The sequence below is a fragment of the Callorhinchus milii genome, unplaced genomic scaffold (genome assembly GCF_018977255.1).
Source record: "Callorhinchus milii isolate IMCB2004 unplaced genomic scaffold, IMCB_Cmil_1.0 Scaffold13, whole genome shotgun sequence".
In the NCBI taxonomy this organism is placed as follows: Eukaryota; Metazoa; Chordata; class Chondrichthyes; order Chimaeriformes; family Callorhinchidae; genus Callorhinchus; species Callorhinchus milii.
Window position 1 is genome coordinate 5762006 of NW_024704754.1, and position 27350 is coordinate 5789355.

General features: G+C 44.2%; 1 protein-coding gene across 1 annotated transcript; it reads right to left on the reverse strand.

Annotated features, from left to right (window-relative positions):
* Positions 1-228: 228 nt before the first annotated feature.
* Positions 229-25852, reverse strand: LOC103186460 (SH2 domain-containing protein 4B). Its single transcript, XM_007905512.2, has 6 exons — positions 25730-25852; positions 23460-23823; positions 17879-18002; positions 14637-14754; positions 12028-12163; positions 229-685 (listed from the first exon to the last, which is right to left on the reverse strand). The coding sequence occupies exons 2-6, from the start codon at positions 23638-23640 to the stop codon at positions 420-422; spliced, it is 825 nt and encodes a 274-aa protein (XP_007903703.2). The 5' UTR covers positions 23641-23823; positions 25730-25852; the 3' UTR covers positions 229-419.
* Positions 25853-27350: the final 1498 nt, after the last annotated feature.

Sequence of the window (27350 nt, forward strand, 5' to 3'; positions counted from 1 at the left end):
CACTTTCCAGGGTAATAATCCTTCGATAATAAATAAATAATAATTTGGTCACTCGATCCATGACTTGTTTGTGGGACACCGCTGTGCGCAATTGGCTGCCACGTTTCGCCCACAAACTATACAGTCAATTCCCTTGACAGTATATTCTGTGAAGCGCTTTGAGACGTCTCGAAGACGTGATAAGGCGCTGTATCAAATGCAAGGATTATTATTGTTATTATTATCCATAAGTCCCGTTCTCAGAGTTTATATTTTTCTGCAAGTTTGACATAACTCATACTCCGCATAAGTCATATTCAATGTACGGTCCTGTCTGATATGACTTTTGTGAGGTTTACTGAATATATATGTGTATATTTTTGGCATGTGTGACTGTGAAAAGGCAGTGTGAAGCAGAGACACGGTGTGGAGTTTGGTGTTTACAGTCTGTGAGACCTGTACACGGGCGGGGCGTTGGCTCCCGCAGCGATCGCGAGCGATGGTGGTGACACGGTGAGCATCCCTCTGGCGATCGTAGCCGACCCGTTGCCGTCACCCGTGGCGTTGTCTTGTAAACGGTTAAAGTTCCTCAAAAGTTCCGCCACTTTTCCTCGCTGCACGGGCCTGGGTGCCTGGTGTCTGCGCTCTTCTGTCACTCTCTCGACCACAGATTGTCTCTGTTCGCTGTCCTCCAGAGAATCGCTGCCTAGAAAATAAAATACACCCATTATTGATGAATTTTGTGGAGTCCCGTAGCGTAGTGGTTAGCACGTGAGAGGATCCGGGTTCAATTCCCGAACGGGACAAAACCTTAGGCAAGTTTCCTCACTCCCCGCTACCTGGTAATAAGTAGGAACTCGCTTCAATTGGCGGATCGCTTTCTGGGGGGTAAATAATCTCACAAAAAAAACATTCATCACTCAATCCATGACTGGGACACTGCTGTGCGCAACTGCATGTCATGTTTCGCCCACAGAATACAGTCAATACACTTTCGGTATGTCCTATGAAGAACTTTGAGATGTATCAATGATGTGATAAGGCGCTATATCGAATGCAAGAATTATTATTATTATATGTATAAAATAATAATCCTTGCAATTTCCGTCCTTCAGATGAGATGTTAAACCAAGACTCTGTCTATCAAGCTCAGGTTAGCGTTGAAGATCCAATGTACTATTCAAAAAGACTAGGAAGTTTCTCTCGCTCCCAGTGTTCTGGCTGACAATTCCACAGATAAAATTGGTCATTCGCTGTTCGTGGCTGTTTGTAGGACGTTGCTGTGTACAATTTCGCTGCCCAATTTGCCTATACATAGTCACTCGACTGTAAATAATAATAATAATCCTTGCATTTGATAGAATGCCTTATCACGTCAATGGGACATCTCAAAGCGCTTCACAGGATATACTGTAGAGTAGATTGGCTGTGTATTTTGTGGTTGAAACAGAGCAGCCAATTGCGCACAGCAGTGTCCCATAAACAGTCATGCATTGAGCAACCAAATTCTGTGAAGCTCTTTGGAACATCCTCCCGACGAGCGTGTTTTGTTGACGGACACGGTTGCCAAACTGCAAGGCAAATAAATGCAAGTTCTTATTAACATTAATTACTGCCTGTAAGGAGTCTGTGTGTGTGAACACCCAGCACTCGTTTACAATTTAAGAACATAAGAAATGCTGAACGAAAAAAGACCAAGGTCCATCTTGTTCACCTTCCAGGCAGTCACTTGCACATATGTACCGAACTACCTATGCACTATATCCCACAATGTTATTTCCTAAAAGAAAACTAATCTGTGCATGAAAGAATCAACATTTCCTGCTTCAACGGTATCCCTAGGGAGCTTGTTCCACAGGTTCACTATTCACTCACTGAGATAGTGTTTGCCTAGATTCGTTCTGAATTTACCCCCTTTCAATCGCAAATTATTGATTATTCTTAATAAACCTCATATATGATAGCTTTCCATATCCAGCAAATGTATCCTCTTTTTACCCACACCTCCACCCCTCCTCATTTTCCCCCTCCCATTAGCAGAAAATCCTAGTGTTTATTTCTGCTGGAAAATAATAGGAAAAGTCGAACAGATTATTCCTGTGTGTCAAGTTGCCGCCCACACCTCTGCAGCCACCTCACAATGCCCCGAGGCATCATTCAGCTTGGCTATTTTTAGGCTATTTTTAGGTGCAAGGAGAGACGCAAATAATTATCCCTGAGCCGTGTTCCCGTGGTTTGAGCCTGCGTGCTGCAAATCAAGGTGCATCGAGAGGGGACGTGGGGGTGGGGGGTGGGGGTGGCGCTGGGCTTTTTGGAACCCCTCCTGCCCACTTCTTGCCCCTCTTTATCAGTCTTCAAATCCGAGCTTTGGTCAGCAATCCACTTCCCCTCCCAGCACCCCCCCACCACACTCATCCTCCGCGCCCCCCATCCCTTTCAAGCGCTCAGAGGTGCTCTCCTACGCTGTGTGAATGCAAGTTGTTGCTGTTGCTGTGTTTCTTCACAGCGCATGGGTGCCTGACCTCCACAATGGTAAGAAGTCACTGAGAGTCCCATACAATAATCAAATACATATTTGGTGCGAAATACGATATTTACACTCTCCATGAAATGAGGATGAGTCACAATTGAACAGGCACTTGGCTCTGTTCACTGGTGGGGTGAGAGGTGGGGAGAGCTCAGCAAAATACTGAGTAGGAGTTTCCCTTCTGTGACGCAAGCACTCGAAGAGACACAGGATAGGTCTGGTGATTTCGCTCACAGATAATATTTTATGCATTTGAAACAAATAGAGAGAGGAAATGATGATCAGACCGGGCGATTTACAGATAAGGACTGTGACCTGTGACAGAGCCACATTTTATTGCAGTGCTAACCACAGCAATTCAGTCTGTCAAACAGCAATGAAAACAGGATTTAGGGCTGAATTTATTGTTTGGATTGAAAAACCGGTTTCAGTGTGGATAGGAAAAGGACCTTATAATAATAATAATAATAATAAATAATCCTTGCATTTGATATAGTGCCTTACCACATCATGGGCACTGCAGGAACCGAACCCAAGGATAATTATTTGCGTTTCTCTTTGCATCTAAAAAATCTGGGGGCGAAGGAAAAATTCTGGGGGTACCTTGTCCCTCACACCCTCCGCTCCACCATTGGATATTGCAGCCACTATGCCCCCGAAACCTTGGAACACTCTCCCTCAAGAGTCACCTCCCCAACCCACCCCACCCCACCGGCTTGGAGCGCCCTGAAACACCGTCCGGCGTGGAGGGCGCTATATAAATACAAGTTGTTGCTGTTGCTGTTGTATAAGATTCTTGGTGTGGCTGGGAAAACCCATCACCGTGCATCTGAACTATGGGAGTTTCTACACTTGCACAGGATTCTAAATGAGATTGAGGAAAAGCCCAAGGGCAGAGGACACGGGTTTAGAGTTGCAAAGGGGCAGCTGCATACAGACTTCAGGGATATTTCTTTACCCAGATGGTAAACAATCCGAGACGCTACCTTGCTCTATAAATGCAAGTTGTTGTTGTAATTAACGGGGATGCCGAGAAGGGTGGTCGAGGCCAGGACGCTGGGATTCGATGCTGTTTAAAATGAGGTTCGATGCTGTGATGGTGGGACTGGTAGGGTACTGGAGGTGGGAGGGTGGTTCTGGAGGGATGAGATCAGATGGCCTTCTTCATCCCAAACCGATCTTGCAATTTTCGGAAGATATGTTAAAGCAGCAAAACTGTAACTAATTATTTCCTCCTAATATTGTTTTGTAACGAGAGAGTTCAAATAAACAAGATTCACATTGTTTCTGCCAAAAGAGGGTAAAAACATTCCAAAGGCTTATGCCGGGCAGGGTGAATAAACACAGCAACAACAACAACACTTGCATTTAGACAGTGTAGCAGAACGTCGCTGAGCGCTTGGCAGTGATGGGGGTCGTAGGATGAGCGGGGTTTGGGGCGGGCGGTGGGGGGGTAAGTGGGATGATGATCAAAGCTAGGAATTGAAGACTGATAAAGCGGGGCAAACTTTAGGCAAGTTTCCTTACTCCACACGCCTCTGTTGACTAAGCAGTAATTAGAAATCCGACTGTTTAATCGATTGGAGGAATGCTTTCCGGAGGGTAATAATAATAATAATAATCCTTGCATTTGATATAGCGCTTTTCACGTCGGGAGGACGTCCCAAAGCGCTTCACAGAACACACTGTAAAGTGAATTGACTGTATAATCCCTCCAAAAAAAGAATTTGGTCAGTCGAACCACGACTGTTTGTAGGACACTGTTGTGCGCAAATGGCTGTCATGTTTCGCCACAGAATATACAGTCAATTCACTTTACAACATATCCTGTGAAGGGCTTTGAGATGTCCTACTGACGTGATAAGTCGCTGTATCAAATTCAAGGATTATTATTATTAGGAGTGTCGGAAAGGAACCAGGTTATAAATAATAATAACAACAACAACAACAAGATTCCATTTATAGAGCGCTTTTCACGTCGGGAGGACGTCCCAAGGCGCTGTACAGTTGGGTCAGGACCCGAGCAGGGGGGAAATGGTCAGGGTGAGGGGAGGGAAGGGAGGGAGGGAGCGAGGAGGGGGTAGAGAGTCGAAGAGCTCAAGGCACGGTCGAATAGAGAGGTCTTGAGACCGGCCTTGAAGGAGGAAAGGGAGGAGGCGGCGAAGGCACTGGGGGATGGAGTTCCAGAGCCTCGGGGCTGAGAGGCTGAAGGTCCGGCCACCAATGGTAGGGCGGTTGGGGCGGGGGATGTGGAGCAGACCGGAGCCAGAGGAACGGAGGGTACGGGCAGGTAGGTAGGGGGATAGAAGGTCAGAGAGGTAGGAGGGAGCAAGGCCGTGAATGGCCTTGTAGGTGAGGATGAGGATCTTGAAATCAATCCTCTGGGGGATGGGGAGCAGTGGAGGCGAGCGAGGGTGGGAGTGATGTGGTCGCGAAGCCTGGTGCGGGACAGTACACGAGCTGCAGAGTTCTGAATGATCTGCAGTGTGGAGGGAGGGCCGGGAAGGCCGGAGAGGAGAGAGTTCCCATAGTCCAGCCTTGAGGTGATAAAGGCGTGGACCAGAGTTTCAGCAGCGTGAGGGGTGAGGTAGTGATAATAATCCTTACATTTGATGCAGCACCTTTCACATCAGGAGCGCTTCGCAGCATTTTACGGCAAAGTGTAGTGATCGTGTATTTTGTACGCGAGCAAGTCAATGCCTGGTTGAGTTTTTTTTTGAATAAATACAACATATTCCTTAATTAGTCCTCGACGTATATGATATTTGGGGATCAACTGTCTCTCTTTCCCTGGCTCGTTCTGTTCCACACCCTCCACACCCAACAAAAAACAAAATTACTTTCTTTCATGGTAAATTTGTAAGAGGGTGGAAATGTCCCCTGCTCTGCGGAATTTCAATGAGCGAACGAACACCCCCCGCTATGTATGCACTGGTATTTTCAACAGCTCACAGCCAAACATCAGCGTCGCGTCAATTCCAGAGCCGTCCATTCCATTCCTGGCACGAGCTGTGCTGACTGTGATCGGAAACAGACCTTACTGAGCCATCCATCACCTCTGCTGCACATTCTGAACAGTGATCTTGGTTGCTATATTGGTCTCTCTTTCTCTCTCTCTCTCTCTCTCCTCTCCAATCTATATTGCTCTCTCTCTCTCCCCTCTCGCTCTCTCTCTCCCCTCTCTCACTTCTCGCTCGGAGCTATTGCTCTCTTTCTCTCTCCGAGCTGCGTAAAATACACAGAAAATACAAAATGCACGGTCACTCCGCTTTACAGTGTATCCTGTGATGCGCTTTGAGACGTCTCAAAGACATGATAAGGCGTTGTATCAAATGCAAGGATTATTATTAATATTCTTGTATTGCTCTCTCTCTCTCTCTCTCTCTCCGAGTTTGCCCTTTCTCCCAGGCACTGTCGGAAACTTTCAGGCAGCTTCTGTTAAAACTGGCAAAGTGTGTGATTTTTTCTGACACTAAAATATTTTATTCAAAAAAATCCGCACAACAGGACAGGGAGAAACAGTTTGACTCGATTTTCAACAATTAAATGGGGGGGGGGGGGGGGGAGAAATCTCTCGACAGTGAGAGGTCACTGTTTAATTTTGACAATATCTTTATTAAAGGGGTGGGGTGATGGCGGGGTGGGGGGGAGGACAGAGACAGAGAGCAGTAAGCTAGACGTCACAGGGTGACAGCTATTTTTAGACGGGCGGACGGATTCTGAGATGGCGTTCCAGAGAGCAGGGTCATAATGGCTGAAGTATTACTGCAGTTGCAGTAAGTTAAATCTAACCCCTAACTACAACCCCCACACTAACTCACCCCCCATTCTGCCCCACCCCCACCCTACCCCCCCCCCCCTGTTTAAAGATCTCAGTTTATGTAAAGTTTTCAGTTTACTGTGAAAACGTCCTCGAAATGCAGACTTTTTTATTGCAACAAGGCTGCAGAATGGAATTCAGTGTTTACGCTGCAAAGTGACAGCTTGTGGCAACACACACTCGCAAGTGTCACATCGCTAGGATGAAGTTTATTGCTTCTCACTGACATTAAAATACCCAACTTTAGCTGTTTGACTTTCTCTCCTTTCTTCAAAATGATCGGAGCTTTAGACAAGCGCAGGATTTACAGAACCAGCGATATTTTAATATTAGTGTGGATGTGTGAGTGTGTATTGTGTGTGTGTGCGAGTGAGTATTCTGTACGTGTGTGTGCGTGTGTATTGGGTGTGCAAGTGTGTATTGTGTGTGTGTGCAAGTGTGTATTGTGTGTGAATGTGTATTGTGTGTGCGAGTGTGTATTGTGTGTGTGTGTAGTGTGTGTGTGTGCAAGTGTGTATTGTGTGTGTGTGCGTGTGTATTGAGTGTGCGAGTGTATTGGGTGCGCGAGTGTGTAGTGTGTGTGCAAGTGTGTATTGTGTGTGAATGTGTATTGTGTGTGTGAATGTGTATTGTGTGTGTATGCGAGTGTGTATTGTGTGCGTGTGCGAGTGTGTGTGTGAGTATGTATTGTGTGTGTGCGCATGCCTTTGTGCATGCATGTGTGCGAGTCCATGTATGCGTGTGTTTGTGTGCACATGCGCACACATGTGCACACACTTCACACACACTAATCTTAAATATTGCTGGTTCTGTATGCGTGTGTGTGCCTGTGTGTGTGAGTGCATGAGTGTGTATGTGTGTGTGGGTGTGCATGTGTTGCTGTGCGTGCACGTGGGTGTATGTGTGTGTGTGTGCGGGCGAGGTGTTCGCAAGAGTTGTGATCAGCGGACAGTTTCCTGTAAGACCTGTTTCTCTACAGATGCGTGATGGTTATACGCAGTTCACCGGCACATTGAGAAAATCTCTTATGCCACAGTCCAGAACCTCTCTCCCCAAATCTCTCCACCTCGACTCACACCCTCCCTCTCCACCTCTAAACATCCAACCTCTTTGACTGCATCTGTGGTCACCTCCGACCGAGACAACCTACCATCCCCCACCCTGCTGGGACTTCCACTCGCCCTCTGTAAAGTGCTGGGAGATGTTTAGCTTAGCAACAGACACGGCTGTTTAAGTGGACATTATTGCCGTTGAACGCACGCATGACTTTTAGATAGTCACGCGATTATACATCAGGAGTTCAGCAGTCAATACTGGATTTCCCTCCCCCTCCCCACACACCCCTCCCCAGCTGAGCGAGGTTAGTGAAAATGGCCTCTTGTAAAAACTTGCAGACTCTTAAAACAATCCGAGAAGCAAAAAGCAGCATATTTGCTCTAAGGCCAAAGAGTGAGTCATGGATGCCTTAAAGAGTGCAACAATCAGGAGAATATTTTACAATGATGAAGATCGAGTGGGCGAGATAATAATAATACTTCTCACGTTTGATATAGACGTCTTCGAGACGTCTCAAAGCGCTTCGCAGGATATACTGTAGAGTAAGTTGACTGCGCTTCTTGCCCTCAAAAGAGATGGGTAATTGGGCAGATTCTTTTTCACGCAAAATCGCTAACAATTTCACGGGATACAATCCTCCAAATAAAATTGTTCACTCACATCCCGGCTGCTTGCAGGATGTCGCTATGTGCAGAGTGGTTACCTTGTTTTGCCTACAAAACACACAATAGGTGTCGTGTAGCTCAGTGGTTAGAGCACTCGCCTCGCAAGTGAGAGATCTGGGTTGGATTCCCGGACAGGGCCAAATTTTAGGCAAGTTTTCTTACTCCACACACCTCTGTTTACATAGCAGTAAGTAGAAATGCGGTTGTTAGTTGATTGCTTTTCGGAGGTAATAATTCTTTCAAAAACAAATTGGTCACTTCAACCCACGACTGTTTGTGGAACGCTGCTATGTGCAATTACCTGCCTCATTTTGCCCACAAAATAATAATAATATACAGTCAATTCACTTTTTACAGTATATTCTGTCAAGTGCTTTGAGACGTCTCTGCTACATGATAAGCTGCTATATCAAATGGAATTATTATTATTATAATTTCAGGTTCTGTTTCTCTCTCTCACTTTACGCTTCAGACAGCCATCATTATTTGAGAGATAAGCGGAGAAAGTAAACAGATTGTATCAATGGAGAACTAAGCAATTATCTGTACAAACAATATCATCTCACATCAGTTTCTGTTCAACTTCCTCTTGAGAGAGAATTGGGACTAGAAATAAAGCACCACAGCAACTGCTGGTAAATAAGACAATAACAACGACTTGCTATCACCTTGCTATTTATTTAGCGCTCCTCACACAGGGTAGTGTCTCGGAACGTTTCTCTCACAGACCCAATCTTTATAAGGAGGGCTGTCTTTTTTTTAAATTTGCTGGTGAATCTGTGCATTTTAACTTTCACCTTCATTTCTTTTCAGATATTTTTGACCTTTTTGACCATTTTAACCGTCTTTTCCGCCTCCTAGTCTCACGGCCTAAGACTAGGTGAAATTCTGGGCCTCCTATTTTTTTAAGGGGACTCTTATAATCCTTGTATTTGATACACCGACTTAGTGCGTCGTCAGATGTCTCGAAGAGCTTAATCTGAGGGTGTACTGTTTACGGCAGCCTATGTAGTGTGAAGATATTGAAGTCAAAGCCTTTTTCCAGATCCTAATGCTGTATCCATCTGAAATCTTAATGTGCTCATTCAGCTTGTCCTGTTAAATGCGGTTGAGAGATTTCATCTCTCCTGTTGGGTTCGGCATCAATCTGGCTCCAGATGTTTGACTTTTCCACAGCTGTTTCTCCACCAAAAATCTGACTCCTGCTTGGCGATCAGCTGCCAGGAGATTCTCTCTCTCTCTCTCTCTCCCTCTCTCTCTCTCAGTGGCAGGCTGGCTTTCTGCCGCTGCTGACAACCACTTTGCATCTCATACCCTCACCGTAGAGGTCACGGTCAGAATGAGTCCAGTAGATTCACCGCAAGACAAAAAAGCACTGAAAATATTTGCCGGGGGTGGGAGTTTCCGTCCAATTTTAACATCATGTTTCAGAACAGCCAAAATTCCCAAACGTAGTCTGAATTTTGGACCCTTTCTTGCTAAATAACCTTTTCCTTTTATTCGAAGGCTGATGGTAACTGATAATTTCACAACGACTCCACTCGCAAACAGGGGTCAGAGGAAGCAAAGCAAATTGATTAAGCGCTAAGGTTTTATGAAATTAACTGGCTTGCTGCAAGTCTACATGGGTGGTGGGGTGGGGAGGGGGGGGAAGAGGTAAAGCTAGGTTCACACGAACACTTGATAGAAAAACAGACCAACAGGGATTGAGGATAAGAATAATAACAATCCTTGCATTTGATATAGCGCCTCATCACTTGGCTGAGATGTCTCAAATCACTTCACAAAATATATTGTAAAGCTGTCAGTCAGAATACACAGTCAGAATAGATTGACTGTATTTTTTGGCAAAACATGGCAGCCAATTGTGCACAGCAGTGTCCCACAAACAGCTGAGGATTAAGGGACAAAATTTATTTATTAATTAATTTATTTATTTTTGAAGGGAATATTATCCCAGAAAGCGATCCACGAGTGATGTACATGAGTGGGGCTGCCTGATAATTGACTCGTGATTTAGGTAAATAAAACATATCCTGCAGCGCTTTGTGTTGTTTTCCTTTTATAGATCCCGCAATGATCCTTGTGTGTAAAAAGTTACAGCCAAACTGTTGCAAACCAGAGCTTTTTATTCCCCCTGTTCACGACTTGATCGCCGTGCTGATCTGAATGATCCTAACCTGTGTCGTACTCGGGATACATTGCCTGACATTAGGCAGGAGGGAGCACGGAATTGGGAAGTGGGAGTCAAAGACGCAAAGAGAGGAGAGAAAGTGGAGGAATCTTTTCTCAAACAATGGCTGTGGTCAAGTGGCTGAGGACAATGGCTGAGGACAACGGTTTAGTGTTATGGAGGGCAATTTCAGGACAGACATCAGGAAATGTCTCGTTACCCAGAAGGGAATTAATGACTGGAACAGGATTGTACCAGGGCCTTATTTGTGCACAATTGGCTGCCGCGTTTGACCCACAAAATATACAGTCAATCCACTTTACTCTGAAGTGGTTTGAGACGTTTCAACAACGTGATTAGGTGCTATATCGAATCGAAGGTTTATTATTATTATTATTATTTTAAAAACACACAGCTCAATGCTTGGGTGGGCGGTCAGGAGGGATGAGATCAGATGGGACGAAGGGTCTTCTTCATCCAAACCGAGCTCGTGATCATTCGAAGATTCGGGTGATTCTGAGGATTATTTTGAGGATTAATGTAAATTGCTGTTAGGTTCCTTTGTTGCTGAGTTACTCCGCACTGGAGACAATCAGGTTGTAAATGAGCACACTAATTTGATGCTTCCGTGTGGTGCGGGAATGTGCATGGGGTCTAACGTGTGGCGATCTCTAATGAAATTCTTTAATAAGGAATCTAAGTGGGAATGCCTTCCGGAGGCAGGAAGTAGTAGTGCGCTCATCAAGCCGTTCCCACCCCCACCCGCCAGAAATTCTGCTCTCTAAGTAGATTGTTCCCGTGGGAATGGCCTTCTGTTTTGACATTAAGGAATCGGGATGGAAATCCTGGCTTACGATCATGGAAAGTTTCACCGGGTTAGTTGTTCCCGCAATTGGAATGGGGAATTATTTTGTGGACGTTTGGTAGAACCATGAAACACTCATCCAAAACTCCGCCGCCAGTATACTCATCCGCGCTAAACTCTGCAGCCTCATCACCCCAGTCCTAACCAGAGCTCTGGCTCCCCATCACAGAGCGGATCGATTTCAAGATCCGCACATTCGTCTTCTCCAAGAACCTCTCCACGCCCTGGCACCTCCCTACCTCTCTGACCTGCTTACCCCCCAACCCACTACCCCCTGCCTCCGCTCAACTGGCTCCGGCCTCCTGCTTGTCCCTCTTGCCCTCTGTTCCACCGTCGGAGGTCATGCTTTCAACCACTACTCCCCGAAACCCTGGAACAATTTCCCTCTATCCCTCCGCCTTGTCCCCTCCTTCCCCATCTTCAGGTCGCACCTGAAGACCTTCATCTTCGACCGGGCCTACGGTTAACTCCCCCCCCCCCACCCCCTCCCCCCACCTCGGCTCAGCATCATGCTCCGCCATTATCGAGCGCTCTGGGACGCTACCCTGCGTGAGAGACGCTATATAAATGCAATTTGTTGTTGTTCCTGCCAACTGCAGTCCAACAAGCAAACCAATCATTGGGACAACATTTGGAGGCCTCTGTGTGCGGCTTGCAAACACTGGAGAAACATTCACTGCGAAATGCCGTTTCAATGTGCCAAGACTTTACAGTGAATAAAAGTGCACTTCCTCACCCAATAAATCACTTCACATTGCTGTGCCTGTGCGCAAATTGCCTGCCGCGTTCACCAAAATAACACGCAGCCACTGCCCATTATACAGCGTGTCCTGTGAAGTCAGTCCAGACATCCTCCTGAGGTGAAAAGCGCTGTATCAAATGCAAGGGTTATTATTATTATTAATAATATATGAAAACAAAAGCGACTGTAAGGTGACGTACATTTTTCCTTCCAGTTGTACTGCTTGTTCCTCGGTTTCAATGGTGGGGAGTGGGTCTCCGTGTAAGTCACGTAGAGCTCACTGTGACTCTTCTCTTCCTTATGTTTCTTCCACTTTTCACTGTGATCTTCGGTCACCTGTAACGTACAACAGTGTTAATTCAGCAGTTATCTAATAGTTGAAGCCCCATAGTGTAGTTATGAGAGAACTCGCCTCGCAAGCAAGAGGACCTGGGTTCTGGCAAAACCTTAGGCAAGTTTCCTTACTCTACACGCCACTGTTTGCCAAGCAGTAAGTAAATAAGAACACGGCTATCAGTCGAATGACGGATCGCTAATAATCCATCCAAACCAAACAAAATTGGTCACTCAATCCACGACTGTTTGTTGGACACTGCTGTACACAATTGGCTGCCGCGTTTCGCCCACAAAACACACAGTCTATTAATTTTGCAGTATATTCTTTGAAATGCTTTGAGACATGCCAACGATGTGATAAGGCGCTATGTCAACTGTGAGGATTATTATTACGATTATGATTATGATTGATAATGACAGTGTTCCTTAAAACCTGGTCTCCACGACAAATTAACCATTTAGAGGTACAGTTTTGTTTTATGAAAGGGATTAAGTGTGGTCACTCCCGTGCCAATTTGCCAACTGCAACATCCCACGAACAGCCGTGAAGCGAATGACTGTTTTTATTCGGGGAGGGATTGTTGACCAGGTCGCCAGTGGAGAGAGAGAAACTCCCTTCTCTTTTTCGAGTCACGCCACGGAATCTTTAACATCCACCCCGAACAGGGAGCTCGGTTTAATATCTCATCTGAAGGGTGGATGAATCTCAGTGGGTCAGAGATCAAATCCAGCCCACGGTGGCTCTGAAAAGTCGTCATGTGAATGGTTGGCAGTCGGTGGAGCCTTGATTAATGATATTTGGCTCAGAACTTGACATCGAATAGCTGGGAGTGGTGAGTGTCAGCTCCAGTGCTGAGTTCAGTGTGGGTTGGTGGTGTGGGGGGGGGATTTATTTTTAATGTGTGAATTTGGAATTCCTCTAAAAATCCCCTCCTCTCTTGCATTAAAATCTAGGCTAAAACAAAATGATAGGAAGCCTCAATATTTCACATTAACTCCCTCTGAAATTATGCCGACTGACCTTGCTGAGGTGCCTATTAATCACCAGAACCCAGCTTCGTCTAAATGGTGTTTTACTTCCTGTGGGAAAATGTCAATTTTTAGCGCTATATAAATCATTTTCTGACCTCGATCTTTTTCCTAACGTTTCAGGATTCCTAGTTGTGGAATTTTTTTTTCTCCCCACTGCCCCTGGACGGCATTAAAATAAAAAAATCCAAAAGGATATTCTAGTAGTAAAAGCGTTCATCTTACACTGTTCCCCCCACCCCCTCTAAACAGCAGCTAACACTTCTACACCATCATACTGCATTAACTTTTAAATCCAGTTCATATTTAATAGACAGAGTGTAGCATATCTTATACTTAACTCCTAATCAAAGATATACTCGATGGTTTCATTTGAATGCAAGTTTTAGTTTATGCCTATTGACTTAAGCCTATATCTTTCTCTTGGTATATTGCTAATCGCATAGACTAGGCACAAATGGCAAGGCATTGAATGCTGGTGTATCAAAGTCCTCTATGTAAAGTCGTTGTGACGTCCCAAAGTGCTTCACAGAATATATTGTAAAGTGGATTGACTGTGTATTTTGTGTGCAAAATGCCGCAGCCAATTGTGATTTACATTTACACAGCGCCTTTCACCCTGGGAGGACGTCTCAAAGTGTTTCACAATACTGAGCCCTCGAGCTGGGGGTGGGAGCCGAGAAGGGTGGGGAGGCGAAAGCGTGGGGACCCAAAAGCCCGGTCAAAACTTATTACGGACAGCATTAAGTGGGATCCTTTTGTTGTAGGAAGCAGACAGTGTGTTATAGGCTGGATAGATTGGTGGAAACGATATGTCAGGAAGAGATATTACAGAAGATCAGAAGTTGGCAACTTCATTTCATATCAGTTTCCACAAGTGAAGGCAGTTGTAAAATTTCAACAAGTCCAATTGTTTTTTGGCTCATGACTTCTGAAAGCAAGACAACACCGGAGGAGCGCAGGTTTGGGAGAAACACGAAGAAATGTAAAAGTCCATACGGCAGATGAGCCGGACAGGACATATCTTTGGAACGTCAATGAAACGCAATTTCACCTAAGATTTAAGAACCTCAAAGGATAGAAATCTCATTAGGTGATGCAGGTTTCCATTGGGATATTCCACCTGTGGACAACGCTGAATGGAATTTTTACCAGCAACTTTCTCACACTGGTTCAGAAGATGTATTTCAATAATAATAATAATCGTTGCATTTCATATAAAGGTTTATCACATCATTGAGACATCTCAAAGAGCTTCACAGAATATAACGTAAAGTGGATTAACTGTTTATTTTGTGGGTGAAACATGGCAGACAATTGCACACAGCAGTGTCCCACAAACAGTCGAGGGTTGAGTAACCAAATTTTGTTTTTGGAGGGATAATTACCCCCGGAAAAGCGATCTGCCAAAGCTATGTGGAGTGGAGCATTGCGTCATTCTAACCTTGCCCGCTGTTTGTACGTCAGTGCCTTTGCTGAGGTTAATTTGTTCGTCCGATTTCCAGGCAACAGAGCTGTGATCAGCGACTGAGACTTTGGTTCTTGAACTTTCTGTGAATGTGCTGAAAGAAGGGAAATTTGCAACATTAAAACTTAACTTTAATGCCATCCACAAGATCCCACTGATCCCAGACTCCACCGTCTGCATCCTCACCTGCAACCAAACTCCGCACGCCCATCACCCCGGCCCACCGTCTCCCTGTCTCACGTTGGACCAACTTCAAGGTCAACATCTTATCTCTTTGATCTTCCTCTACCCCACATCTCTGCTTGACCCCCTCTGCTTGGCTAACTCATGTCTGCTGCTGCCCTAACACCGTGCCAACATTTCACTGAATCTGCCTACAGTCACCTTACCCTCTCCATTGCTTGATGTCTGACCTTGTCATCATTAAGCGCTCCTATGCGAAGGACGCTATATAAATGCACATGTTGTTGTTGTTAAAGTGAGTCTTAAACTTACTTAAACAAATCGCATTTATAACACAAAATGTAGAGGACCATACACAAAATGAACTTGATGGGAATAGTGGAGTCCTGTAGCTCAATGGTTAGAGCACTCGCTTTGCAAGCGAGAGACCTGAGTTCAATTCCAGGCAGAGGGCGAAACCTTGGGCAAGTTTCCTTACTCCACACAGAGCCTAATAATAATCCCTCCAAAACCAAAAACAATAATAAATTGGTCATTTTCAATCTACGACTGCTTGTGGGACATTGCTGTGCGCAATTGGCTGCCGCGTTCGCCCACAAATATACAGTCAATTCACTTTACAGTGTGTTCTGTGAAGCGCTTTGGGACGTCCTCCCGACGTGAAAAGCACTATATCAAATGCAAGGATTATATTATATTATTATATATTATAGTTTGTAGCTTTCAAGAGAATAATAATCTTTGCGTTTGACACAGCACCTTATCACGTCGAGACATCTCAAAGCACTTCATAGAATATACTTGACTATATATTTTGCGAGTGAAACATAGCAGCCAATTGCACACAGCAACGACCCACAAATAGCTGTGGATTGAGTGACCAAATTATTATTACTATTTTTCTTTGAAGGGATTACTATCCCCTGGAAAGCAATCCGCCAATCGACTAACAACCGGGTTCCTAGTTACTGCTAGGTAAACAGAGGCGTGTGGAGTAAGGAAACTTGCCTAAGATATCCTGTGTCAAGGAATCAATCCCGGGTCCTCGAAATTGCGAGGCGAGCACTCTATCCACTGCGCTACAGGATTCCAAGCAAGTCCATCACTGGTTGCACTTCAATCCATAGGAGTTTGTGGCTGAAATTTTTTTGCGATTACTCATTGCTTGGTGAAAGGGGACTTTTGATTAAACTTCCTAAATTAACTGCCTGCAAACACTGCTCAGCTCACACAGACCCAATTCAGATGAAACTGCGCTGGAGAAGTTTGGGGTTTGGATGGGGGAAGGGGAAGTGGGTTCAAAATTCAAATGGAATTTAAGAATTCCTCCCCTCCCCCCAAATTAGACTCGCGCTGTAAATTTTTAAGACAAAGTTTAGCCTCGAAGGCTGAGACCAGGTGGAATTTCCGGAAGGGCAGAATCTAAATAGTGCTTGAATGTCACAGACAGGAAAGATATTGCAATCCTCCAACGACAACGACCAAAAACCTGAGCACGGCTGCCTGAGAGAAGCAGCAACGGGCTTTTGTTATCTGACGCTGCCCAGTAACCCCTAGAGATTTTAGGATGTAATTTAGTGCGAGGGAAAAGCAGTGTAGGGCAAGGAAGGTTACAAATTAATAGTCAGTGGGATTTTCTTCTAACCTCAACCTGATTTCCAGCAATATACTGCACGCACCAGTATTTTTTTTTCCGTGTGCCGTTTCCTTAGGATTGATGATACGGTATTGATGCCAATGCTGGGAGCCCGAAGAGACTACTGCTCCTCTAATTAGTCTGCGGCTCTCGTGTGTGACTGGTGGCAGGGAGAGCGGGGGAGAGTCGTGCTGCTTGTTGCCTCGATACCATCAATGGTAATGCGAGTCACAGACCTGCTGTGTTGCTGCGCTGTGGGGCTGAGCCCAGGCATGGCCAGTTGATAGTAACAATAATAATAATAATAATAATCCATGCATTTGATATAGCGATTTACCACATCGTTGAGCGCTTCACAGAAGAAATGCGTTTTGCCCACAAAATATGCAGTCAATTTGCTTTACAGGATATTCTATGAAGCGCTTTGAATATTATTATTAATATTTATAAAGTGGATTGATTGTGTATTTTGTGGGCGAAACCCAGAAGCCAATCATGCATTGAGAGACCAATTTTTTTTTGGAGGGAGGGATTATTATTCCCTGGAAAGCGATCCGCCAATCTACTGACAAACAAGTTCCTACTTACTGCTAGGTAAACAGAGGCATGCGTGTGGAGTAAGGAAAGTTGCCTAAGGTTTCGCCCTGCCTGGGGAATCAAACCCAGGTCCTCTCACTTGCGAGGCAAGAGCCCTAACCACTATGCTACTGGACTCAGTTTAGGGCTGGGTTGCTGAATGTGGCCTTTCTTTGTTTATTTCCTTCCTTATTTATTTGCATATTGTTTTTCAAAGTGTGAAAGCTGCATCCTCCAATATGCAAAGGAAAAACAAACTGTTTGGCTGTCTGGATTTTCATTTGATGTTTCAGTCAGTAACGCTCTTGCATTCAAGTCAGAAAGTTTTGGGTTCATGCCCCACATTAGGGATTTTTAACTCCCGGTCTAGACCACCGCTCCAGTGCAGTGCTGGGGGGAGTGCTGGTGTCACCCTTCGGATGAAATGTTAAACTGTGACTTTTCAGGTGGATGTTAGAGATTCCGGCCACTTTCGGAAAAGAGAAGGGAGTTTCTCTCTCTCTCTCTCCCACTGTCCGGGCCAACAATCCCCCAGATAATATTGGTCAATTACTTCATGGCTGCTTGTGGGACTTTGCTGTACACAAATTGGTTGCCGCGTTTGCCTACAAATAAACAATCACTAGACATCACAGTAAATCCTGTGAAGTATTTGGAGAGGTGCTCCAGACATGAAAGGCGCTGTATCAAATGTAAGAATTATTATTCTTACTACTATTGTCCTGTAACATTTTTTTTTGGGGTGTGGATACAACATGCACGGACGCATTTCTAAACAAATTCATTGGGTGGATTTTCAAGTGCTAATGACAGGGAGCTTTACCTGGCTTTGGTAGAAATGTCACTGCAGATCTCCTCGTATGACTTATCTCCTCGAGCCTCTCCCATCACCCACACCCACACATCTCCATCATTTCCCAAAAGCCACTTAACCCGTTTTGATGAATCTGTAAGAAGACAGGAAAGAAATAAAGATACATAGATTAATGGTTCAATTCCCGGGCGCGGCAAAACCTTAGGCAAGTTTCCTTGCACCACACGCCTCTGGTTACCTAGCCGTAAGTAGAAACCCGGTTGTTAGTCAATTGGTTAAATAATAAAATATTAATCTGGTCACTAAATCCACGAATGTTTGAGAGACACCACTGTTCACAATTGATTGCCGCATTTCACACACAAAATATACAGTCAATTCATTTTACAGTATATTCTGTGAAGCGCTTTGAGATGTCTCAACGACGTGAGAAGACGCTATATCAAATGCAAGGATTATTATTATTATTATTATTTATAATTCACTGCACTGTGTTCCAGCCACCAAAATTCCACCTAGTCTTAGCCTGGGGTCCTCATCACAGAGCAGATACAGGGTCTAATCTCCTTAACCATTAAGAAAATCTGTCAAATAATTTGATTGCTCTCTTATAAAAAATGCCTTATTCAAGGAAACCGGTGTCTAAGACAAACCCACACTCAGTTACAGGTAAAGTCAGGGTCAAGAAGCTGTTATTGTGTTGGACGTTCCCTTTGATAAGCGTGTGGATCAGTGCAAATGACTTTATTACTGGTTCTCATGTGGTTAGGCTAAACAGTTGTTTAGTGCTATACTCGGGTTGCAAGGAATTATAATTTTCCCAAGGTAAGGTAATGAGGCGTGCAGAGATAACTCACTGTCCTTATGCTAGGTCCTTATGCTTTCCTAAGATTTTACTCTGCCATTAATTTTACTGTGTGTCAGCTTGGCTCAGTCGGTAGCACTCTCGACTCTGAATCCGAAAATTGTGGGTCAAAGCCTCACGTTATGGCTTTGAGCTCACAGTCTTGGCTAATGCTCCAATGTAGTCGTATTGTCACAGGTGCTGTCCTTGAGACAAGATATTTAACTGAGGTCTCGTCTACCTGTTCAGGTGGACGTTAAAGATCCCATGGCACATCTCGAAAAGAGAGCGGAGTTTCTCTCTCTCTTGGTGTTTTGGTCGACAATCCCCTCAATTAAAATTTGGCATTCACTTCATAGCTGTGTGTGGGACGTGGCTGTGCGCAAATTGGTTGCCTACAAAATGCACAGTAAAATCCTGTAAAGCACCTTGAGATGTCTCGATGACATAATAAAGTGCTGTATCAAATGGCGGAAGGGGAAAGGCATAGAAATTTTCTACTGCAGCATAAAAGCCTCATGAGAGAGGACAAAGAGTGGATCCACAAGAGTGAGTGAGTAAATAAGTTAATTTAGAAAGACTAGCAACATCAATTAAAATTGGGATCTGATATCCCAATCTCATCTGATTCAGTGTAAGAAGAAGACGGTTCTTGGTCGATTGCCAGATCACTTTCCGGGGTTAAAAACAAATTGGTACACTCAATCCATGACTGTTTATGAGATACTGCTGTGCGCAATTGGCTGCTGCGTTTTGCTCACAAAATATAAAGTCAATCCACTTTACAACATATTTTGTAAAGCGCTTTGAGACATCTCAACGTCATGATAAAGCGCTATATAAATTGCTAAAACAATAATAAATTGGTCATTTCAATCCATGACTGTTTGTGGGACGCTGCTGTGCGCAATTGGCTGCCGCGTTTCGCCCACAAATATACGGTCAATTCACTTTACAGTCTATTCTGTGAAGCGCTTTGAGACGTCGAGAAGACGTGAAAAGCGCTATATTAAATGCAAGGATTATTATTATATTATATCAAATGCAAGCATTATTATTGTTATTGACCTTCAGGCAGAGAGGGCCTGCCCCGTCCTGTCTGCGCTGGCTCTAACCTCAGGTGCAATGAGGCTTTTAGAAAATTGCTAATGGGTTTGTCATCATCAGCTTTAAGCTGCAAGCTGCTTCTCTCATGAATCCTTGCGGGTTTGACTTGGTTTACGCCTCTGTGTCAGGAGATCACCGGTTAAAGTCTGTACTAGGGTCAGTCGCTAAAAGGATTAGTTCCTTTTCAAACGAGTCACTTCCTCCCCCCCCCCTCCCCCCACCACCACTGTAAAGCACTCGGAGACATTATTCTATGTGAAGGGCGCAATGTCATTGTTGGATGGTGTTTCTTAATTAATTTGAGGACTAGTTTAAGGAATACCTCAAATTTACAGCGCAAACTCTGAGATGGCGATAATTTTGCATAGAAATAACGATCCGTGCATTTGAAATCGCCCCCTTATCACGTCATTGAGACGTCTCAAAGCGCTTCACAGAACATACTGTAAAGTGGAGTGACTGCGTATTTTGTGGAAGAGACGTAGCAGCCAATTGCGCACAAACAGTAGTGGATTGCGTTGGAAATTTCACAAAGGGTGAAGAAAGAAGAGAGAACGAGACAGAGAGAGAGAAAGCAGTCACAGAGCAGTGTTAAGAATGCAGGCAATGCTGTGTGGGCATTTTGCACAGTAACAACCACATCACATCCTCCTGAGTCACTGCCCAATCATTGCGGAAGTCAATGGATCAAAGGGTGCAGTCACTCATCACCATCACAACCGTGGCTCTTGGTTTCCTAAACTAGGCCATTTCCTCACACCGTGTGGTCCTACTGACGTCTCCCCCTTCCCCTCCCCTCCCCTTTGTATGCCGCAGCCCTCAAAAAAACAGCCTGTTCAGTATGAATAAGAACCATCAGTGTTGAGTGCAGTTTCCTAGGCTGTCTGCACACTGTGCTGTGGTAGGCGAGGGTGACTGCTGATGTCAAGCATAATGAGAGATTGATAACGGCACAACAGGAAGGGGAAGAGCAGGCGAACTTTAGCCGGTTTGAAAACGAGGGAGTGAAAAGGGGGAAATTACAAGTGGCAAAAAGAAAAGAACATTCGGATGAGTTGGCGATACAGTCACTGTGCCTGGCGATGACAAGAGAGTCCGTCACTGTAAAACGCCGCTCTGTGTCACTTCATGCTTCTCGCATGACTTTGTCTTATACTCATCATCCTGCCCAGCACCGCAAACACAGACATGTCACAGCACCAGTAATGATAATCCTTCCATTTGATCCAGTGCCTTATCACGTCCTCAAGACGCCTCAAAGTCCTTCAAAGAATATACTGTATAAGTGTATATTTTGGGGGTGAAATGCGGCAGCCAATTGCGCACAGCAGTGTCTCACAAACAATCATGGATTAAGTGGACAAATTATTATTTTTAAATTCTTTTGAAAGGATTCTTCCCCCCAGAAAAGTGATTGGCCTAACAACTAACAACCGGGTTCCTACTTACTGCGAGTAGTAAACAGAAGCGTATGGAGTAAGGAGACTTGTCTAACTTGTCTTAACATTTCGCCCTGCACAGGATTGAACTCTTGCCTGTGAGGCGAGCACACTAACCAGTACATTACAATATATTCTGTGACGCACTTTGAGACGACTCAACAACGTGATAAGGCGCTATATCAAATGGAAGGCTTATTTTCTTATATGAAGCGAACGACAAACATTTTTTGAACTTGAAGGGATTGTCGGCCAGTCTTAAGAGAGAGAGAAACTCCCTTTTAATTATGAAGAGTGCCGTGGGATCTCGGTTTAACATCTCGAACTCTGACTATACAACACTCCCCCCTCCCTCCCACCCCACATCATTACACTGTAACAGCAGACTGGGCTGTAAGCTCAAATTCCCCTCCTCATGGGGATTGAACCCACAACCTACAGACTCAGAGGCGAGAACGCTACCTACTGATCCAAGCTGGCACCATGCCAGCCAGTGTCTCTCTGAACACATGTAAATAACATAACTTTACGGTTGACCCAACAGGCTATTTTAAAGGTGAAATTGGCAGAAATACAGTAGTGACGGGAATGTGCTGAGGCCTAGAAGGTCTGGAAGTCTCTTTGTTCCATCGACGCTCTGTATTGCAATACACTTAACACTGACTGTGAATTTCACATCATTCCTATAAGTGTCACCGTGCTAAAGATTGTTACACTTCAGCGCAGCGCTGGTGGGAGCACCACATTGTCAGAGACGCTGTCCTGTGGATTCGATGTTAAACCTCACTCCCTGTCTGTGCCCTGTTCAGGCAGATGTTAAAGATCCCTCGCAGCCCTATTGGAAAAGAGAGGGGAGTTTCTCTCTCCCAGTGATCAGGCTGACAGATAAAATTGGATCATTCGCTTCGCGGATGTTTGGGGGACATCGCTGCACGCTGCATTTTGTACTCCAAACACTGCTGTTTGGAGTACAAAATACACAGTCACTACACTTAACAGCAAAATCCCGTGGACGCTTTGAGTACGCATCACCAATTGTCTTCAAAGGGCATGATAGAGTAGATAGTGGGAGATTGTTTCCCCTGGATGGAGAAACTAAAACCAGGGGTCACAACCTTAAAATCAGAGGCAGCCCTTTCGCACTGAGTTGAGGAAGAACTTCTTCACTCAAAGGGCAGTGAATGTATGGAACTCACTGCCCCAAAGGGCTGTTGACGCTCAGTCCTTGAACATATTCAAGACTGAGATAGATAGATTTCTTATTGCAAAAGGGATTAAGGGATATGGGGATAAGGCAGTGTCAGGTTATTAGCTGGAGTTGGATTAGAAGATCAGCCATGATTGAATGGCGGGGCAGGCTCGAAGGGCCGAATGGCCTACTCCTGCTCCTACATGTTATGTTATGTTCCCCCTATCCGAAAAGGCCATTCAGATGCAATTAATCCAACAATAACTTTATCTAACTTTTTTTCTACTTAACAAAAGTAGAAGTAGAAGGTGGGGGTGTGGGGGGAGGATGAAATAACTAGAAAACCTTGAATCCTGGGTTTGAAGAAATGCATTAATGCTAGTTATGTGAACAATTCTGCGCGCAATTACAGAAATAATAATTTGATATAGGGTCTTATCAGGATGTTGAGACGTCTCAAAGCGCATCACAGGATATTCTGTAAAGAGAAATGACTGCATTTTGTGGGCGAAACGCAGCAGCCAATTGATAGGCTATAACCTGTGAAGCGCTTTGAGATGTCTCAACAATGTGATAAGCCACTATATGGAGTCCTGAAGCTTAGTGGTTAGAGCACTCGCCTCGCAAGTGAGAGGACCTGGTTTCAATTCCCGGGAGGGTGAAATGTTGGGCAAGTTTCCTCACTCTACACGCCTCTATTCACCTAGCAGTAAGTAGGAACCTGGTTGTTAGTTGATTGGCGGATTGCTCTTCTGGGTACAATAATCCCTCAAAAAATTAATTAATTTAAAAAGACATAATAAATTTGTTCGCTCAATTCACGATTGTTTACGGGACACTGCTGTGCATAATTGGCTACCGTGTTTCGCCCACAAAATGTACAGACAACCCACTTTACAGTATATTCTGTGAAGGGCTGTGAGACATCTCAAAGACGTGATAAGGGGTTACATCAAATGCAAGAATTATTATTATATCAAATGCAAAGATTATGATTATTATATAGTTTACCTTTCTGGCCGCTGGCTTCATTCCTCTTTTTCTCCTCTCGCTCACTCCTTTCTTCCCTTTCTTTCCACCTCCGCACTTGCTCCTGTCTCATCTTCAGGAATAAAATGTGTTTCTGTTCCTCATTCAGCTGATCCAGGACCTCGGGGTCTATGTACATGTCCTGTAATATTTGCTGCAACATCGCGACAGTGTCAAAGTGCAGCCAAGCCAAAGCCTGAGAGTGGCCAAGAGAAACACACAGACCCTCGGACAGACGTCACAGAAGAAAGAAGCACAACCTTCAAGACCCACAGATGTTCACGCTTGATCCTGCTGCACCTTCTTATCAAAACAGTCTTCAGTAGGATGCAATCTTCATGTTATCCTTACAAGAGAGAGAAAGAGAGAGCAATGAAAAACCCTGGGTAAATTGTTTTAAATTTTCCAGCAATCAAATTGCCTTGCACCCAGCGAACAAAAAGGACAGTTTCAGTAGCCCCCTGAGCCTGGAAATGGATGGGAAATGGTTTCAATGCAAACTCTGGCTTTTCACAACATCGCACCTCACTTCCAACACATAGTTTTTGAGTATTCACTCAAGACAGAGAGAGCCTAAGTAAGGACTTTACTGTGTGCAGGACTGGGCTGGGCTGGGCTAGGGGGTTGACTTGATGCCTTTATTATTAGGGCTGTGTTTTAGCTGACAGATTACGTCAAGACATTCCATGTGCTCTCTGTAAGATCTCAGCTGCTTTTTTTTAACAAAATGCAAATGCCACTGTGTGACACCACACCGACCTGTTCAGCACTGCACTGCACTCAGGAAATTGGAGCTAGCCATTAATGATCGCTGAGGGACTTGTGTCTCATTAGTCAGAGATCCCAGAGCGACGTCAAAAAAAAATAAGCCCCTTCCAGCCTTTTTTTCTTTTGTATCATGAATTTTTTTTCAAATTGCATTAATTCACACCTTTTAAAAAGTAATAACTTGGTAACTCAATCCCCGACTGTTTTTTTGGGACACTGTCTGTTTGGGGTGCAATTGGCCACCGCCTTTCGTCCACAAAATATAAAGTCAATTCACTTCACAGTATATTCTGTGACGCGCTTTCAAGATGCAAAATTAACCCTTCAACAACAACAACTTGCATTTATATAGCGTTTCTCACGCAGAGTAGCGTCCCAGAGCGCTTGACAGTGGCGGAGCACAATGCCGAGGACGGGGGGAGGGGGGAGGTGACTGTAAGTACGGCCGAAGAAGAAAGTCTTCAGGCGCGACCCGAATTCACAAATAATTGACACATCAAGAGTTAAAACAAACCCTTCAGATGTTAAGAGTTAATTTTGTCTCGCGTCTCAACGATTCCTCTAACCCTAAGTCGTTCGCCATCAACTTTTTTGTGTGTCGGTGGGTGGGGGGGGAGAGAAAAGTGGGGGAAGGTTGTATGGTCTCAGAGTTTTTCACTTCTTAACATCTTTTGTTGTTACTTTCAACTCTCTCCCTCCCTCCCTCCCTGTTTTGTCCTTCCAAAGTCTCCTGTCTCTTCCCCCTTCTCTCTCTCTCTCTCTCTCTCTCTCCAGATTGTCCAGTCAAAAAAACAGGAGGATGGAGAGAGAAAGAGAGAGACTTGTCATTGCTTTTTTATATATAGTTAAGAAGAACGAAGCATGTGCATCCTCTCCACCCCCACCCCCCCAGGAAAGAAAGCTGACAAGTTAAACAGTTTTGAAAATAGCTGAGTCCCATCCAGAGCTTAAAAGTCTGTTTCACTCCATCTCTCTCTCTCTCTCACTCACTCTCTCTCACGCACAGAGCTCCAGAATGTTAGTTAAAGTTGTTTTATAAAGAGATCCTACTTTTATAAACCTTCTTTCTCTCTGACACACTCACACACACAGCTCCAGAATGTTAGTTAGAACAGCTTTTTAAAGAGATCAGATCTTTAAATAAAAAAAACCTTTCCCCTGACAGAGATACACACAGATACACACATAGCTCAACAGAATTGTTAGTTAAAGTCTCACCCTTTTTTTTATAGGGATCACATCTGTATAACCCCCTCTTCTCTCTGACACACACACACAGAGCTCCAGAATGTTAGTTAGAGTCACTTTTTAAAGAGATCAAATCTTTATGGAAAAAGAACCCTTTCTCTCTGTCTCTCTCTCACACACACACACATGACAGAGGTGAGTGTGACTTGGGGCAGTGGGAGATGGGTGAGCAAAGAGCAAAGAGGAGGCAATCAGTTCTAAGCACTTTAAACAGAGTTTAACTTGATTCTACTTACGTTTGCTGTTTGGTGGTTGGATTTCCTGGTTCTGTGCAGAAAAAGCAGTCTCTGTCTGAATGAAAGCATTCTTCCGGACTGCAGAGAACTGAGAGAGAGAGAAAGAGAGAGAGAGCAGCTTTGCAATACGTCAGTGAACTACAGTAACTGAGAGAGTATTAGGGGTTGGATGTGATTTCACATTTTACAGGAAATTGTGCAAAAGCAACGCATGATTGTCTGAAGTTGTCTTTATTGAGGAACCAAAGCTTTTGATGGTTTGAATAGTTTTGCATTTTCTAAACTTGGCTTCAGATTTTATCTGCACAACTGGTCCAGTGTGTTCTCTCTGTTTCCCTTTCTACAGTGGGACTGGGTATCTGTTTAATTCCATTTGGTATATTTTTTTACTGGATCTTGTCTTCTGCTATGTTGAATACCCACTCCCCCCACATACACACACATACAAAAACATACACACACATACAAAAACACCCACACATACAAAAACATACACACACATACAAAAACATACACACACATACACACACATACAAAACCATACACACACATACAAAAACATACACACACATACAAAAACATACACACACATACAAAAACATACACACACATACAAAAACATACACACACATACACACACATACAAAAACATACACACACATACAAAAACACACACAGATACAAACACACACACATACAAAAACATACACACACATATACGTACGTCTCTCATACACACACAAACATATAAAGCAGACCTACACAAATACACACAACAACAACAACAAGATTCCATTTATAGAGCGCCTTTCACGTCGGGAGGACGTCCCAAGGCGCTGTACAGTTGGGTCAGGACCCGAGCAGGGGGGAGATGGTCAGGGTGAGGGGAGGGAAGGGAGGGAGCGAGGAGGGGGTACACAAACACAGAAAAGGAAAACATACACTCATACATACACAGACATACACAAACAAACAAAAACTTACGCGAAATATCAACTACCTGTAAAAAGCAGCTATTTTTTGAAGCTCAAATACTGTATATTAAGAAAATAATCTCCATTCATGTGTAACCTGGCAGTGTTATTGGTCTGGCTGACCCATCACAAAATACCCAGTCACTCCACTTTACAGTATATTCTGTGAATCGCTTTGAGAAGTCTCAACAACGTGATAATGCGCTATATCAAATGCAAGCATTATTATTCGTATATTATATTATCACTGAAAAACATGAAGAAATTACCCCTACACAGTGATTTAAATTGTAATAACATAATCATAATATTAGAATTTGATAAGGCACCTTATAACATTGTCAAGATATCACAGAAGGAGGCCATTCGGCCCATCGTGTCTGTTCCGGCTCTTTGGAAGAGCTATCCAATCAGTCCCACTCCCCCACTCTTTCCCCATATCTTTGAATTTTTTTTCCTTTTCAAGTACCTATTTAATTCCCTTTTGAAAGTTGTGATTGAATCTGTTTTCATCACCCTTCCAGGCAGTGCATTCCAGACCGTAACAACTCTCAGTTTAAAAAAAAATTCTCCTCATCTTCCCTCTGGTTCTTTTGCCAATTATCTTGAATCTATGTCCCTTGGTTACCAACCCGCCCACCAGTGGA